Source organism: Nannobrachium achirus (assembly GCF_963921795.1).
Source record: "Nannobrachium achirus genome assembly, chromosome: 1".
Taxonomy (NCBI): Eukaryota; Metazoa; Chordata; class Actinopteri; order Myctophiformes; family Myctophidae; genus Nannobrachium; species Nannobrachium achirus.
The window spans coordinates 26,383,122-26,400,487 of record NC_137810.1 but is presented as its reverse complement, the minus strand read 5'-3'; the positions used below and the strand labels follow the sequence as shown (position 1 = coordinate 26,400,487).

The 17,366-nt window shown below is 40.3% G+C and overlaps 2 protein-coding genes across 2 annotated transcripts; one reads left to right on the top strand and one right to left on the bottom strand.

Moving 5' to 3' along the window:
* Positions 1-10,425: 10,425 nt before the first annotated feature.
* Positions 10,426-11,999, top strand: cfap144 (cilia and flagella associated protein 144; the record flags this gene model as incomplete). Its single annotated transcript, XM_080733498.1, has 4 exons — positions 10,426-10,558; positions 10,745-10,804; positions 11,040-11,143; positions 11,886-11,999. 4 exons carry the CDS (start codon positions 10,426-10,428, stop codon positions 11,997-11,999), a joined length of 411 nt encoding a protein of 136 aa, XP_080589624.1.
* Positions 12,000-12,319: 320 nt separating this feature from the next.
* Positions 12,320-17,142, bottom strand: ebna1bp2 (EBNA1 binding protein 2). Its single transcript, XM_080722047.1, has 9 exons — positions 16,961-17,142; positions 16,462-16,545; positions 15,965-16,137; positions 15,460-15,583; positions 15,155-15,244; positions 14,570-14,645; positions 13,422-13,536; positions 13,105-13,282; positions 12,320-12,948 (listed from the first exon to the last, which is right to left on the bottom strand). The coding sequence occupies exons 1-9, from the start codon at positions 17,054-17,056 to the stop codon at positions 12,901-12,903; spliced, it is 984 nt and encodes a 327-aa protein (XP_080578173.1). The 5' UTR covers positions 17,057-17,142; the 3' UTR covers positions 12,320-12,900.
* Positions 17,143-17,366: the final 224 nt, after the last annotated feature.

The following is a 17,366-nucleotide window of genomic DNA, read 5'->3' as shown; positions in this document are numbered from 1 at the left end:
AGATGTTTTGTTGTTAGCCCAATATGAAGTTGACAAACATGTTGTACCAAAGTAAAACATCATTTAAAATGCCTGTTCCCCACTCTCCACCCTCAGGTCACAGTATCTACTGACTGCTATCAACACAGCACCATGGTAGAAACCTGATCCCTCTTTTGTCGCTTTGGGGTAAAGTGGTAGCTGTTGACAGATTTGACATATAGCTGGCTCATCAACAGAAGAGACAGACAGAGAAAGAGAGAGAGAGAACGTCTGTCTTCCAGATAACCTAAGGAAGTGCAGAAGATTAGTGATTACTCAATCATTTTAAGAGACCTGGCAATTTAAGGACCACAACTTCTGCCAAGTAGAACTGTTTAACAATCCAAGATCCTCTTTCACCAAACAATTATGGCACATTTTATACACAAGTCACAAATATAGAGTTAATGGAGAGTAATCTACATTTTTAATTTAACACAGAAAGTGTAATGTAATCAAATTGACCCGTAATGGAACTGTAAGGTTTAGTTAAAGGGGTACTGTCAACTAAAGGGGTACTGTCACTTTAAAAAGTCATCTTAAATGAGTTAATATTTTTATGATGTCATTGTGGGAATGCGCAATTATAAGCCAATCAAATTAATTGACTGTACTTGGACTACTTACAGTACTGGTCAGCTGTTGTTGGGGAGCGAGGGGCAGATTACACTGTGACATGAGTTTCAGACTATTTCAGACCGTTTTCAGAGAGACCATGTGACCTACTGTATCTTACTATTATAATTTCGGGGCGTGTCAGCGGGACTTTAAATGAACACTAAGTATTTTACTGTGTACACAATGAACTTCATGGTGCTGTGCTTGGTATTGTCTGCGCTTCTACTCCGTCTTCTACTACATCCTCTCCATCCCGCACACTTTTCAGATCTCCTCTGATTCCTATTTCTATAAAACTCTTGTTTATCAACTGAAATAAGTATGCTACCAAGCAACATTAGTTTGCCACAGAAGCACAACATTCATTATATTCTGATATGGATGATTTTTCCACTTAAATTTCAGAATATAGATTCACTGCGATTTGTTGTTCATTTCATGTTTCATGTGATCAAGACAGATCTGTCAGATTTTTCATCACCCTGATAGGCTTCCAAAGTTTGCACGATTGGCTCGTTTTTAGCAAAATCCCTCAAATTATGAACGCAGCGTCCGATTGCTGTGACAAATTAGACGCACATTCCCACTGGACCAAGTCCAAGGAGCACATTTTTCTAGTTATTATATGTAATGGTTAGCAGTAATAGTAGTAGACTAATGTGCACTGACAAGCATTAAGTGATAGTCAATAGACCCCAGGGCTTAACAAACACTTGCCAAACTGAAGTACTCGTTTTAAATTTCCTAAATGATGGGTTGACACACAGACAGAGATATATCATGTCTGCTTGTCATGGCTGGTCAAGCGTCTTTCACCGAGTCAATGGCAGGATTGATGAAGTGGCCCTCTTCACTTTCTGTGTCACACATCTCACTGCTAAAAGAACAAGATGATGCGCACATCCTTTCCAAGTGCTGGTGCTGGGCTCAGGTCGACATGAGATTAAAGAATGGAGGTCCGCACACAGCTCAATGCTCCACAGTGTTTATTTAAAACATAAAGTTAGACGACGTTTCGGCCATCAGCTGGCCTTCATCAGGTGAAAATCATTAGTCATTGTCTTCCTTTTATAGGATAGAGAGTCACATGACATATCACATGACCATACTATTTTCAGTATACCATATAGTGAATACAAAGTTACATAGAAAAGGTACCACCACATAATATTTTTAGGATGTTTTTAGAACAGTGTTTTACAATTTTTTAAAAATATTTTTTAAGTTACAAGTTTTACAATTTTTTAAAACAGTTTTTTAAAGTTAAAATCAGTTGTGTACTACAGGTCAGGGTGAAAGTCCATACAGCGTGTTTGAGGTGTCCAATGAATGGCCATTACTGCAAACAAGAGAACATACAATGAGTATACTGTAGACATAAGACAATAAAGTGTCCTTCTGTGGGTTTCAAAGGTCTTACTAATGATTTTCACCTGATGAAGGCCAGCTGATGGCCGAAACGTCGTCTAACTTTATGTTTTAAATAAACACTGTGGAGCATTGAGCTGTGTGCGGACCTCCATTCTTTAATCACATATCTCACTGCTGTCAGATGAAAACCTCTCATCTCCATTCTCCAGTCAGACATTTTCAGGAATAGAAGCATGAAAGCCAGGTTTTCAGATGAAAATCTGGTTAAATTATGTAAAACCTCCATGTAACTCACTTAGAACAAAGTACCAAGTAAACGAAACTCTTCAATTTGAAGTTACAATGTTAACGTTACAATGTCAAGTTTGTCAACGCCATCTTCTCCGTCTTGTTCCACTGTCATGACCTCCGCTCACCTGAGAGAGGAATGACTGAATGTCAAGCCATGAAAAAGCCAGATCTCTTTTCCAAACAAAGTGGCCACTTTGGCCAGGAATTTGACATGAGCGATAACCCCGTCTCTCTCAACCAATGATCTCCCATTCAGGAGCCATGAGCCATGGACACTTGTGTGAGTGTCATTAAGCCAGAGTCAGCAAGGGTTAATGATGCTAGCCACTGACTTATGAAGCTCGCTGGGGGAGAACAGCGGCAACCTAAGCAGAGTTGTACTTGTGAACACAAGGTTGCGAGTTCGAATCCCTGCACCTGGTGGGTCGAGTAAATGATGAAGATTCTCCTCTTCCTGATTGAGAGGGAGCAAGACACTAATGTGTATATGTGTGAAAATTGCAAGTTGTGAATGCTTGGCCCACCCGGTTAAGCCTGATTTGTGTGGTTGCTATAAGCAACAATTGTATTCGGTCCAAGAATATTTTGCCAGGAAAGTGAACCTGTTTTTTGTAAACTTTTTGCTCAGTAAATAGCATATCTACAAACTATAGTGTTTGTATATCTGCTATTTACAGCAGGCAACACAGCCAAGTATAAATCTGGCTTTATGCATTACCCATTGTACCTGTCTGTATGTCTGTGTCCCTTTATTCTATGGAGATCTCTGTATCTGTCTGTCTGCCTGTGTCCCTTTCACATACACTAGAATGTTCGGGCGACAGAGGTGTGACCACCGATCCAACTGATATGTTTGAGTCATAGGAGATTTGGCAAGAGTACCTGTTGTATCCATCTGTGTCCCTTTTGTGCCCATATATGGCGATCTCTGTATCTGTAAGTGCTTGTCCTGTCATCAGTATGCACATATATTGACATGCCTACATATGGTCAGATCGGCGGTTCTGGACAACCGTATATCAGAACTACTCGACGGCGGGGACCACACTCCCTTGAGTCCTTGCCGATGCACATGCCGAGTCCGAAGTCGGTCTGTCCCATATATGGACATGGGCATAGCGGTAGGATCATAGTAGCGTGGCTGTGGTCCACCGGCCTGCCCTCCCATTATACAACTTTAATATAGGAGTGAGTATATGTAAAGGACAATGATCCCCACTGCAGGACAACACTCATGGTGCCATGCACCAAAAGGAACATTCTTAAATGTAACTACTGTACATTTATCAAGCTGTATTGCCTAAGATCATTAGAGACAGAGAGGCTGTTTAGACTGGTAATTTTACAAGCGGTAAAGACAGGCATTCATGATGTTCATGATGCATACAGGTACCTTGTTATTCACATAAATGCTGTCCCTGTTGTCAATTCCCAGCCCTGGCATAATTGTACATTATAAATGCACAAACTGTTGTCTGTGTATCATGGCCTAAAAGGATTGTATGCACAAATGGACAAGGACTCCAGATTAATGGCAGTTTTTTCAGGCTACGTTTAGAAGTGTTTCCTAAATGAATCTCTCAGTCATCCTTTTTTTGCAACATCATTTTTAAAGAGGAGGGGTAAAATGTTTTAATGATTTATTGTGTTTCATTTCACAGTGTTGGGGAAAACTGACACATAAAGATTATGCATAATCATGAGAAAGAATAATTGGATCGTGCTGCACCGAGCCTTCAATGAGCGGCTGATAGCTGTAGTTTTACACAAACATAAAGAGCATTGTAAAAAATATTAAATCATGTTTCATTTTCCACAGACAAATATTGTTTTCTCTCTGAATTAACTCAGGCAGAGTTTTCCAAACACATGAAAGGACATATTATGCATAAACCTGCAAACTCATTTTCATTCACAGATTTGAGACTTACAGGGTTCAAAATGTTAAGCTCCATGACTCCTTTCCCCCTCCTTTCTTGTTCTTGTTCTATTCAACCATTCCTCTCTGTCTGTATAACCTTCACGCTACTGCTTTAGTTCTGCATAAGATTGGTGGCACATGCCAAAAATACAAAATCTACAAGTTCACGTGTTGTGAGAAAAGGAAGGTCAACTAAGTCTTGGTGAGTGTACGTGCACAAAGCATTCCCACACACACACACACACACACACACACACACACACACACATCACACCACACACACAACACACACACACACACACACACACACACACACACACACACACACACACACACACACACACAATGTGATAGAGGGGAGGGGACGCAGCTGGAGTTGGAGGATAAGAATGGAACAATCATCATTCTAGGGCAGTATTAATGAGTGTTAGTGTAAATGTAGTGATTGCGGGTGGTGTCGTCTTCCCCAGCACCCCACACGCACCCTCCCCATCCCCGCACGCACGCGCACACGCACACGCACACGCACACACACACACACACACACACACACACACACACACACACACACCCCTACAACTTAACCATGTGATAACTGAAGCACTGGGGAAGAGAGTGCCATTATTTATTCTGCAAATGTTTGAAGTGTTTATCATCAATATGCAGACACACACACAGGCACATGCTTGCACATACAGTTTCACACACATTATACTTTTCACAATATTACACGCAAGCACGCACGCATGCACGTTCGTACGCACATACGCACATACACCTGGGGGTGTCTTTTCTCGCCAGCTTTACTTGGCTGAAGTCGAGCTAATAATTTGCTCATGGTAGCAGCATGAACCGGAGAGAAACTCTTGAGCAAGACAGGCTCACTCTAGGCTACAAATGCAAATGAAGACAGGCTAGTGGAGGACAAATTAGATTTATGAGACCCAAAGAAAAATGCTACACTAACCCTGGACACAATGTAGAGTTTTCTGTTTAGATATGTTTTTATTACTTACGTTTTTATTGCTACGTCTGTCCTAATCTGTGCAGTGCTCTACATACAGTAAGAAAGTCTCCTTCACTGAGACACAACAGGGAGATTAGGTAGAAGAGCGATGGTGACACGATGCAACCATCTGATGGGAAAACAGCTTTCCCATGACTGGGACGTCTCCATTGGCGTCCCAGACATGGATGGCACCATCAAAAAGGGGGGGGGGGGGCGCAGTTTAAGATGTGTAGTGTTTTGTGTTTATGTTTGTGTGTGTCTCTCTACTATCAGCTGTTGCCTTCAGTGTTACGTGAATATCTAAAAAGGTATACTACAGAGCAGAGTGAGTGAGAGAGTGTACACACCTGTGCTTATTTGTGTACAAAAAAATTAATATTGTGTAAAAAAAGCATTTGAATTAAGCAGTGGATGCCATAGCATCACAAATCATCACTGACTGCGGAGATTTCACACTGGTCTTGTGTAATATTCTGAGATATGGATTTCTGATTTTCATGAGCTGTATGCCATCAAAATCTAAAAGAAATATATATATTGAATATTTCACTGCATGCGCTATGTATCCATAATATTATGATGAAAGTTTAAAAAAGATTACGGAATTACTGAAAACTTTTTCACAATATTCTATTATTTTAGACAAACCTGAAAATGTGTGTTAATGTGTCTAACTTCTCTAAACAGTGTGCTGTACAGTGAGGAGAATGAAAAATCCTAATCAGATGTGTGTATGTGTGTGTGTGTGTGTGTGTGTGTGTGTGTGTGTGTGTGTGGTGGCTGTGAGATAAAGTATTATCACAGTAGGCCTATGTGTGGAGACAAAGGGCTGAGAGGGGCGACTCATGTACTATCTGCCTCTAGATTGGTGTTCTGGTTGAGTGCTAATCTCAGACAGAACAGACACGGGGGGCTCCAATGGCAAACCACTAAACCACTTTCTCACGGTGAGATGTCTTGAGATGACAATATCCTCAGAATACTTTAGACTGAGCTTAGACTGAACTCATATTTTAAGTAGCCTAATAATTGAAATAGTTTTCCACTCATGCAATATCAAATCAATATAACATTATTTAACTGTAGTGGGTAATTTGGTTCATTTTGATGAGTCCTTCCATTTACATTTTAAGCAAAGGATGACTGCGTTTATATGACAAAATGTGTCACGCCTCTTATAACTATAAACGTGCCCACAAACATTTATTTCAGTAAATATCAATAGCACTCATTACCAATTATACTTATGTTAGTGAATTAGATGGACATGCGGGGAAAAAAAGACTGCACCTCTTGTTTGTTTAATGTGGAGCAATGAGAAAGAAAATTGCTGAATTATTCATAACATGGCGCTATAATTAGCAGGCTTTGAAGGGAACTCTTTAATTAAAAGGTGTTCTCCAAACAAGCATCCCACTTTGATGAACCGCGCAGCAGGAGCTTGAAGGTCAGCGTGGTGTTTAAGTCCCACTCCATTTAACACAAAGGAGAAGATAGCATGCTGTATTACTATCAAATCCTTTCTAATTTCTACAAAGATGTTTCTATGCAAAGATTTACTGGAAAATTAAAGGACATCTTTGCTTTAAGTCATTCTGGTGGCACATAATTAGACCTTTGACCCATTGGTAATAACGCTTACAAAGGCAATACATTCAAACTATTATAAAGACTCCTTTTGTGATAGGTTGAACTTATAATACACAGCAAAATCCCAGGTGTTCATTGAACACATCTGGTGATTGGTGAATGTATGGTCAATCTTGTAATTTTCACAGTTAGAAATAACATTTGGGTTTTTGTATACTAGTAAGACGCCTCAGGGCGACATGCGTCCTCGCCCTAAAGGGCGGGATCGCGCCAATTCTTGGCTATATCTGGCTAGTGATGTATATCAGACCAGTTACCCAATCTCAACAGTGCCTGTTGAGATTGGCAGAACATGCCTATATGGGCATTACCAAATATGGGCATTCCCAGATATGCCCTTAATATTGATGACATCGGGACGTGATTCATTTACAAGTGTGATCTGGGAATGCCCATATATGGGCATGTTCTGACATCACATTGTCGACTATACAGTATGGGCATAAAATATATGGGCATAAAAGGGACATGAAGCCAAAGCGTTATGTCAGAGCAGCAAACCCATTATGTTAAGAGTGGTTCCCCTACATCACAGTGACATCAGACCATGATGTCAGAGTGATGTCACAGTGACAAGGGAACCAATAGACACAATAGACAGAAAAATGTGTACTGACTGACGGAGACAAGCTGCAACATTTCTTACTGCGACCTTCGGTCGCAATAAGAATAATACCTCAGTTATATTTGTAGGAGTAAGCAGAGAATGCAAAGGTTATTCCCCCAATCCCCCTGTGTTGCACTTGATCAAATTGGTTACTGCTTACAACACTTTCTGTGACATGTTGAGAACCCGGCTTCATTCGTACAAACCCACAAACTGCCCTGTGATGATTTACAGCCAGAGGAACATAACGGCTTTCCTCCTGATGATAACCTGGTTAGACACTGTGACATAAGTCAGCGAGCAGTGTGACAAGCCCTGCATCCATCCTGCACATACAGTCCACTTCCGTTCACACACACACACGCACGCACGCACGCACGCACGCACACACAAGCATACATGTGTGCATGTCACGTAAAACACATATGCAAATAATGCAGAAAGGCAGGCACGCACACACCATCATCTGCGATAACTAGAGTCTGATGGTCCTTAGATGGCTGAAGAGTCCAATTCTGGAACCAACACACACACACACACACACACACACACACGCACACACACACACACACACACACACACACACACACACACACACACACACACACACACACACACACACACACACACACACACACACAGTCTTGCCACCCTCTAACAGTTAGACTAGAGGCTGTTGTATTCTGTTAGTCTAACAGAATACAACAGCCCCAGTACATTTATCTTTATGTTATCATTTGTTTCCATTAAATCTTTCATACTGGGCCAATAAAGCTTGAATCAGGTTATGAGGAAGAAGCTTTATAGCAAAACATCTCAACCTATATTAAGCCGTCTGCTTCGGTGACTCGCACGCACACGCACGGGGTCGCACGCACACACACGCACACGCACACACACACGCACACGCACTCGCACACGCACACGCGCACACACACACACACACACACACACACACACACACACACACACACACACACACACACACGCACACACAGACACACACACACACACACACACACACACACACACACACACACACACACCGTACATTCACACCCACCAGGCCACCACATTCAGACAGAAAAGTGGAAACAATATATGATTACTTCCAGAAAGACAAGATGGGACAGCATGTAGAAGGAGGGCCTGGGGGGGACCCAATGAAAGGCAAATGGAACACGAGAATCTGATGTGAGGAGACAAATGGCTGGGAGTCAGCAGGCCGGTCAAGATTGTCATCGCAGCCGTGAAAATATATCAGCACTCCCACAGGAGTCACCCAGCCGAACCTGCTATTTACAAGATGTGAAAGGACTGTGTATGTATTGTGTGTGTGTGTGTGTGTGTGTGTGTGTGTGTGTGTGTGTGTGTGTGTGTGTGTGTGTGTGTGTGTGTGTGTGTGTGTGTGTGTGTGTGTGCGCGTGTGTGTGTGTGTGTGTGTGTGCATACTGTGTTGTGTCTATGTCCAAATGTCTGTGTGTGAGTGTGCAGAGTGCTCACACCTCGCCACATGCCTGAGTCTATATGAGTGCTATCTGTGTCTGTCTGAGTGGCTGAGAGGCAGACAAAGCACAGGTCAGAGGTTTTGACGCCACAGAAAGCAGGGCTATTCAAGCACACTGTGGAAGTTGTGGAACAACATGAACCGTTTCCACACCCTGGGCTGTCACCACTCTCCCATTATTGTCAAATGTTCATAGCCATTAACTTAGTAAATCAAGCAAATTTATACTTGAAAACCATTATTCACATGCATGAAAGCTAATCGGCTTTACATAGCGCACACATAATACGTTTGCAAACAGAGACAAAAAGAGGGTGGGACATTTTTGTTTTGCTACATAAACTCAGGCAGTAAAAACGATACTTATGCTAAGTGGAGAGAGGAAAAACAGCTTGAACAAACATATGCAACCAACAATAAAAATCAACACTATATTCATTTAGGCAGAAGGGGCAGTTTTTTCTGCTTTTTCTAGTGGATTCTCATTAGTTTGTGTGTTCCTGTCAAGTATCAAATATTACCAACAAGTTAGGCACAGGGAAATGGATGGTATTACCGTCTACTTGTCTGGTATATGAACAAATGGCTTCAACAAATAAGTCTTGATGAAATTAAGTGTTCTTCTTAATTAACCTGTCTGGTTAAACAAAATATATAATTGACGATCATTTAATAGAATTAAAAGTAGCAGTGAGATTCTATTCATTTGAATAAAACTGGCACAAAGAAAAATAAAGCAATGTCAGTGAGCCCTTGCTGGGTTATTATTATTTAAAATATAGGGCTCTTAGTACACTTATGAGGACAAACTGCCAGAAAGAAGCATGAATAATTCTTGGGTTCTGGCCCACCGCCCAAGAACACTGTTCCAAGTATTCTCATATGGTTCAGTATAGGCCATGCCCTTGGCCGGAGAGAAATTGATTATGTACAGTTTTGAAGAAAGTATCAGGAATGTAATTTGCAGAGTTAGCAAATACTGAGGTTAAAGGTGTCTCTTTTATAATTTGCAGTCTCTGCCAGCAAAGGCCATTCAGCTGCAGGCAACTTTGCACTCTGAATGTAAATTACATGTATGCGCTGGTATACATTTTGATTAGGTTTATAACATTTAAATTAAACTTTCCATGCTGTTGCCATCATGCCGAGTCTGATCTATTAATACAAAATAAATGTAAACCGACCACAACTTATTCAATCGTTTTTACTTAACTGAATTCAATCCTTTGTAGTACAATGAGCATTCTTGCCACAATCAACAATCAGAACTGCAAGTGTACTCTGCCATCTTGTGGATGACTCATATAATTGCAGGGCTTGGCAATGTTTACTGTTGCCAAGTAACAAGTCAGTGAGGAAGAGTTGAGCCTTCAAGATACAAGTTGTCAGTCTTAAGTTCCATTTTCTTTCTTAAGTAGGCCTATACTAGAATGGCAGGAGCTAAAGCAGGAAAAGCTGCATTGGATATTGTCCACCAAGATGCAATTCATGCCGAAACGATCCGGAAAGAGCAAAGATGTCAGAAGCTCTACACACAGTTTAGCATCAATCCGTACAAGAAATGTAAGTGATTGAACTCCATTCCTTTCTTCACCCCAGATATGTAAAAAAAGAAACAAAAAAACAGATTACCAAGCCTAATGATTCTGTACAATCATTTCTGTGTGGGAGCTATGCCATCACATGTTCTACTATATCAGGAACATTGTTTTCATGAAGATTCTCACTGTGTGTATGTTTGTGTCTCAGTACATGCCATTACGGACAAGCCCATGTCGAGAAAAACACAAGAACTCACTGAGGAGGACCGTAAGTTATCATTCATGCTATAATTTCCTCCAGGTCAAGTTAAGTTAGTTAATGAAAGATTGAAATGAAAGATGGAAGATTCTATATGATCACATTCTGTTGATTATTTTACATAAATAGTCAAAGTTACAATAGGTTACAAATGTAAAATCACATGTGTATCAGTAACCTAAATAAAATTCCTGCTCTTGGAAAGCCACTTAAGTAACTGATAATAAAAATCCCTGTGTTTCAGCTGCTTTCATTGAAGCCATCCATAGGGCTTACCTGGAGCCTACTAAGAAATACACCCACCCACAGACAGAGGGTCAGGAGATAGGCTGGATATCTACACCCCTGGTAGGGTCAGAAGCATAACAAAACATTAATTCAGTGAACAATATTTAACAAGTACTAACAGGATCTGAGTGCCAATTACACATTTTCAATGCGTTAACGTTTTAAAAGGCTACAGCTACATTATAACTGGATTTGGAGTATAGCTATGAGCTGTGGAAGGGGAACAGTACACAAACTTGATTTATGAAACAAAAGGCGACATGCAAATAACTAAATTTTAACAGCCGATAATCCGCAAGACAACATTTTGGACACACACACACACACTTATATTCTTAAATAGGGGCCTGGAGGTTTTCCACCAGAAATAAATTGGCAACTGAAACATTGTCCTGCTCTTCTCCGTCACAGGAAATTATCACCATGACTAACAGATGAAAAGTTACCTCCTCCTACCTTTACATTTCTGCAGCCTTTCTCTGTCTAATGTCTCTGTCTAATGTCTAATACATTCTAATAGACGTCTATTTTGTAGCGGGCACTGCAAATATTGCTACCAAAATGTATTCATCCGGGAAAATGCATAGTGTGATGCCACTAGATCAATGGTCTTTGGCCTTGTTTCGGTACTTCCATGTGGATATAAATATAGCTAAATATTACTGAAGCAACGTAGAATAACATACAGACATTACGGAGTGAAATCACACTATAGTGACCTGGTGTCTCTTGTGAACAAGCGATAAAATATCTGTACTATTGTCATTCTTCAAAGTTGATTGTCCATTTCCCCCCAATGCAGATTGTGTCAGACCGCAGTGACAGGAGACTGAACTTCCCCAGACACAACTCGGAGGTCACCAAATACATGGACGCAGCCTGGCGCCTCAAAGAACAGACCCAGAACCTCAGTTGAACCAAGAAATAACAAAAGTTGTAGTAGCCTACTAACAAGTATCTTTGACAGAGCATACATGAAAAGGAATGATTAAAGTATGATACCTATAAAAAAAAAGCTAAATCAGTCTGTTCTAACTTAGCCATAGGCAGACATTTCCTTCTGGTGTAATTTAATGTATTGTAATAACATAAGTGTGCAATGTTCCTTCTTTGATATAGGCCTACAGAAAATGACAGCAATTTAAGTTTTTCTGTTTATCTGAATAGACACAAAACAAATATTTCCATATTTATTTATCAAAACAAGATACAAAGGTTAACTTCACCTTTTAAATATTTTGTAGAAGAGACATTTCCTTAGGTTCCTAAAACTGACAATTGCCCATAACAAATGAATCATGTTAATGACGCTGAAAGGGCAAAACCGGCAGCTGTTATATTTTAGAAATCACACTAGAAAGAATATTGGTCAAGGTGCTGACTAATGAAATAAAATCACATTTGAAATAATCAGACACAAACAAAGTTAAATATGTTTGCTCCATAATTCAATCACAGTGATTTTAAACCAAACATGTCATACAGCCATTCCAACAATAAACAATACACATGGACTCAAGATTAATATTTTGAATAAAAAAAACAACAACAACCTAATTGATGGGTTTTATACTCTTAGTCCAAGGATGAATTTCCCTGGCAGAAGAGCTCCACAACAAAACCACATTTAGGGCGTGTAAAGTCATCCTTTTCACTCCACAAAGAGCCAAATAGAAGACATACTGTAAAGTCCCAATCACTCCAATGTCTCTCGAGTTTTAATGAAGGGGTGCAGGTATGCATTATTTGGCCATAGAGCAAGATCCATATCCAGCCTTTTGACCAGTCCTCAATAACTGGCAGCATTAAATCCAGTTTTATTTGCGATTCTTCGCCTTATTGCGCACAGACTTGCCCGGTCGCTTCTGAAAATAGAAAATACACGAGTCATCAAAACAGAATTACTATTTTTCTTTCTTCTGTTTACTTTTCTCTCAAGTCAAGGTATGACAGTTTACTTGAAATGTTCTCAATTTTAATCAGATGATACAATGCAGTGTCCTTCCGTGTTTGAAACTTACATTCTTGTTACCGTATTTGCCTTTCGGCCCTCTCGACCCTCCCTTGGCTCCCTTCCCATGAGCCACCTTGGCACGGAACCCAGACACATCATTGAAGCTTTCCTTGGTGTTCCACTTCTTCCCACTCTTCTTGCCACCGAAGCCAAACTTCTGGTCCTTGAACTTTCTCTTAGTGGATCTGTTGATTTAGTTAGGGTTTTTTATTTTAATTAAGCATGGGTAATTGTTTTATTTCATTTTAATTAAGCATGGGTAATACAGAGAAAAATACACAACTTAGGTTGAGGAGGGTGCACTGCTACAGTGCAATAACATACCCCTTCTTGTTCAACCCTTTCTTGGCGCCCTGGTTAGGTCCTGTTGCAGCCTTTGCATTAGATCCTGTTGCTGCCTTCCCATCTCCTTCCAAGAAATCTAGTTTGTCAGTCATTCCTAGGGGTAACAGAAATCATAAATGTACATTTGCATATTCCAAAACATTGACTGGCAAATCAGTGTTTTCTTTTCTTTCTTTTCTTTTTTTTTCAACAGCCAGCTGACTTCCTGCACAGCTCCTCACGATGAACACAACACACAGACAATCACACAGGGCATGTTGCCTGCTATATGCTTTGTCTGCTACAATGTGTCGCATCCGCGCCGCTTGTGGTCTTGTATATCGCCTGCCCTATGCTATCCGGGCGACACCATCAAGTAACGAAGTATCACAGCGGCCTGGAACAAAGACTTTCTTTGCCATATTGTGCAAAATGAATGGTTTTAAAAACTACAAAAAAGATTTTGTTTTATTTTTGGCAAACAACACCCCTGCATTTCAAGAATAGATAAATTATGCTTTTTGAAACCATGGACAGACGAAGGCAGTGCATCTGTGGTTGAAAAAAGCATGCTGCGCTAATCAGCTGTAACAATGGTTGGGTGGTGCTCACTCATGTTAAAGACGAATTCTGTGGTAAATCTCTTTCTTACCTTGTTTTCTAGGGTATTTAGCCTCCAAAAAATAGGTCCAGGTGTTTTTTAATCCAAAAAAGCAATATTGTCCATGTCGGCAGCCTTAAGCCATCGCTTTAAAATCCACTTTTTAGTTGACCGAGGGCTCTATATTAGGTTCCATTCTATTTCTTTCCTAAACTAAATATCTTTGTGAAAATAGCTACAAACTCATGTTGTGAGATTGTAGATTTGCTATTTTTGCCGAATGTTGGCCCCAGAATAGTGACGCGAGGGTTCAAGTGGTTATGTCAACATATGAGACATGAGAAAACATGGGACATACTGACTGATGTAACTGGCATGTGCACTGACTGCACATGCCAGAAAGTTTGACATACTGAATGAGTCTACAATGTATAAGTTGTGGCCATTGTGCCAAACAAGGAAAAAATAGAAATCAGATGCCTAGACTTTTGTGGAACTATTACGATTTATTGGACATAGTGAAGACTTAAGTAAAGTGCAACAGTACCTTTCTGGTACTTCTTTACAGCATTCATCATTGCCTTCTTCTCCTTCTGTCTCTTCTGGAGCACTTCCACTTGTACCTATTGTAAAGTAAACATCATACACATTACTTTTTCCTGTGAGCCCCCTTCGTACATCAAAAATCGGAGGCCCTCAACATGTGCACACATCAGATGTGCACGCACAGTGGTGCACTTCTCGTACAATGAATAGTGAAAATAGCCAATCTACAAGATCAGCTGTAATTCAGCTATTTTCATTTCGCTTATATTTCAAACGTTGGGGATTTTATTCATTTTTTATATCTTTGATTATTTACGTCAATATAATGACACATTGAACTTTTTTGACAATTCTGGACCATCTCCAAACAGACATGGCCTCAGACATCCCTGTGATCTTTAAAGCACTACAGAGGGAGGCCCGAACCCCACGTAGTAGTCTGCAGTAGTGGCTGTGTTGCCAGAAAGAATTAGGCTAATGATCTATATATCACACTGTATTCTCTATCGATCTTTCTTGTGACTTTCTGTCGCCTACAGTGTATATAGTAAAATCAAAAGACAGAAATAAACAAGGGACTACTAACCTTCTTGCCATACTTTCTTTGCTCTCGTAGCTTCTTGGCCTTCTCAGACTTCTCCAATATTGCCTGTTTTGCGATCAGCTTTTTCCTGATCTGGACAGACAAAATACATTATAAATGATTATATTCAGTGGCATGTGTCCTCCTCTATTTGTGTAGAATGGATTAATAGATCCTAGAACAGCAACGAAAAGTGACGTATTAATTTTTTTTTTATAATTTGCAACACAAAATCATACTACAGAAAAACGAATAAATTAAGTTTAACCATGACTAGTGATTTGAAAAGTCAAGGGTGATATGGCTACCTTCTGCATGTGCTGGTCTGTCTTTGCCATCTCTGCAAAGTAATCCTCTGGCCTCTTGGTGGCTATGTTCAGCTTATTTAGAAGGGGCAATGCCTGTAGAACGGAAGCCTGGGCCTGGCGGTAGCTATTGGAATATCACAGACGTTAAGAAACTGTATAGAAGATATGCATGAGTCCCTGATCTACAAGCTCACAATGTGATCTTGTAGATCAGCTATTTTTGGCAAGAAAGTCACTTGTATAGTGTGAAATACTTTAACGATCCGATGACACCCCGACCACTTCAATATCTTGCAGGGTGTTCCTGCCTTAAGTATATAGGGTTTAAGTGGTAAATAAAATGGGATATTTGAGGGCAATCCTCAAATATCATTACATTGTAATGTCCTTTTGATGCCAATGACAAAAATTCGCAGCTTATCAAGCTTATGGATGATACTTTTTCAGGATTCATCTGTGTCTGATTGAAACACTATACACCTGCTTAGTGCTTATGTTTACTCACAAAAACATCTCCCTCTGAAAGTCATCCTCTGCATTAACTTCTCCACCGCCTGCACTGGGGAGCTTCCCCTCTGCCTTGGCGATTATGTCTTCAGCAGGTTTGTTTGTCAGGTCCAGCCTCTCCACCCATGGGAGGGTTTTACGGAAGTCTGCAAGGCACCGTTTCAAACCCTCCTGCGTTCCAACAAATAGTGTATTATTAAATGATATTTATTTAAGATTGTATTGTATTTAAGATTGACTAACAGTGTTGATGTCTGGAGCATTTTTTTTCCCCCTCTTATCTATCTTTTCTTACGTCTCTGTAACTTTGTAAATAACTGTATACTGCTGTGCTTCTACTGGACAACTGAATTTCCCCCTTGGGATAATAAAGGTATCTATCTATCTATCTATCTGGAGCATAACCTTTCAGGTGCAAAAAGTACCAGCATCCTGGGCATGCATAATACAAAACATGAATGTACAAAACATGAATGTATGTCCTGGATTACTTACCACATTGTTGGCGAACTTTTTAGGCTCATCTGCCACAAAATTAAGTCCAGGTTGAAGTAATCCTTTTGCGAACGCATCTTGAAGCTAAAGTGAAGAAAAGTAAAATAAATAAGTATTAGCTAAAAAAAGAAAAAGAAAAAAGTGGGGTCCGGGGACCCCCAGTCCTTGAGGTAGTTCCAGGGGGTCCCCAGCTAAATGATAGTTGGGAACCAAATGGATCCTTATGGGTATGTATGTAACTCAAGAGTGTACAAATGGAACCAAATGGACCCTTTTAACAATATAAATTCAGGTATCAGAGATACAAATGACATTAAACGGGGGTCCGTAGCCTAATGCATGTCAAACTGGGGGTCCTTGAAATTAAAATGGTTAAGAATCAATGCTGAGGGGGATTGTCGGGGTCGGTATTTACTAAAGACACTGTGTTTTAATCAAACTCCTTACACAGCCAGCAGGCTAAGGTTGCTAACGCTAATCAACATTGATTAGCACTCACCTCGCCATCTGATAATTCATTATCTTCCTCCTCTGACTCCGTGTCTAAATGATCGTCCTCTCCCACTGCCTCCATAATGTTGTTATCGACAATCATACGATCCAAATATTGAACCAGAAGGAATCAAACCCAGGAGAATGTGTGATCATATATTACTTTGCTTCACACAAGCATGCACTGGTGTTTCACGTGGGGAGGAAGTGACGCAGACGTGGTGCTACCCGCAATCTCTACCGACAAAATGGGTGGTTCCCTATGGTGGTTCCCAACATATGGTTCCCAAGCTGTTCCCAAGCAGTGCCAGGTAAAATTCAATTTTTTCTTTTCCTACATTAAAAATTATAATAGTGATAATGATAATAATAATAAAATGAAATAAAAATAAGACAGACTCAAAAGTTTGGTC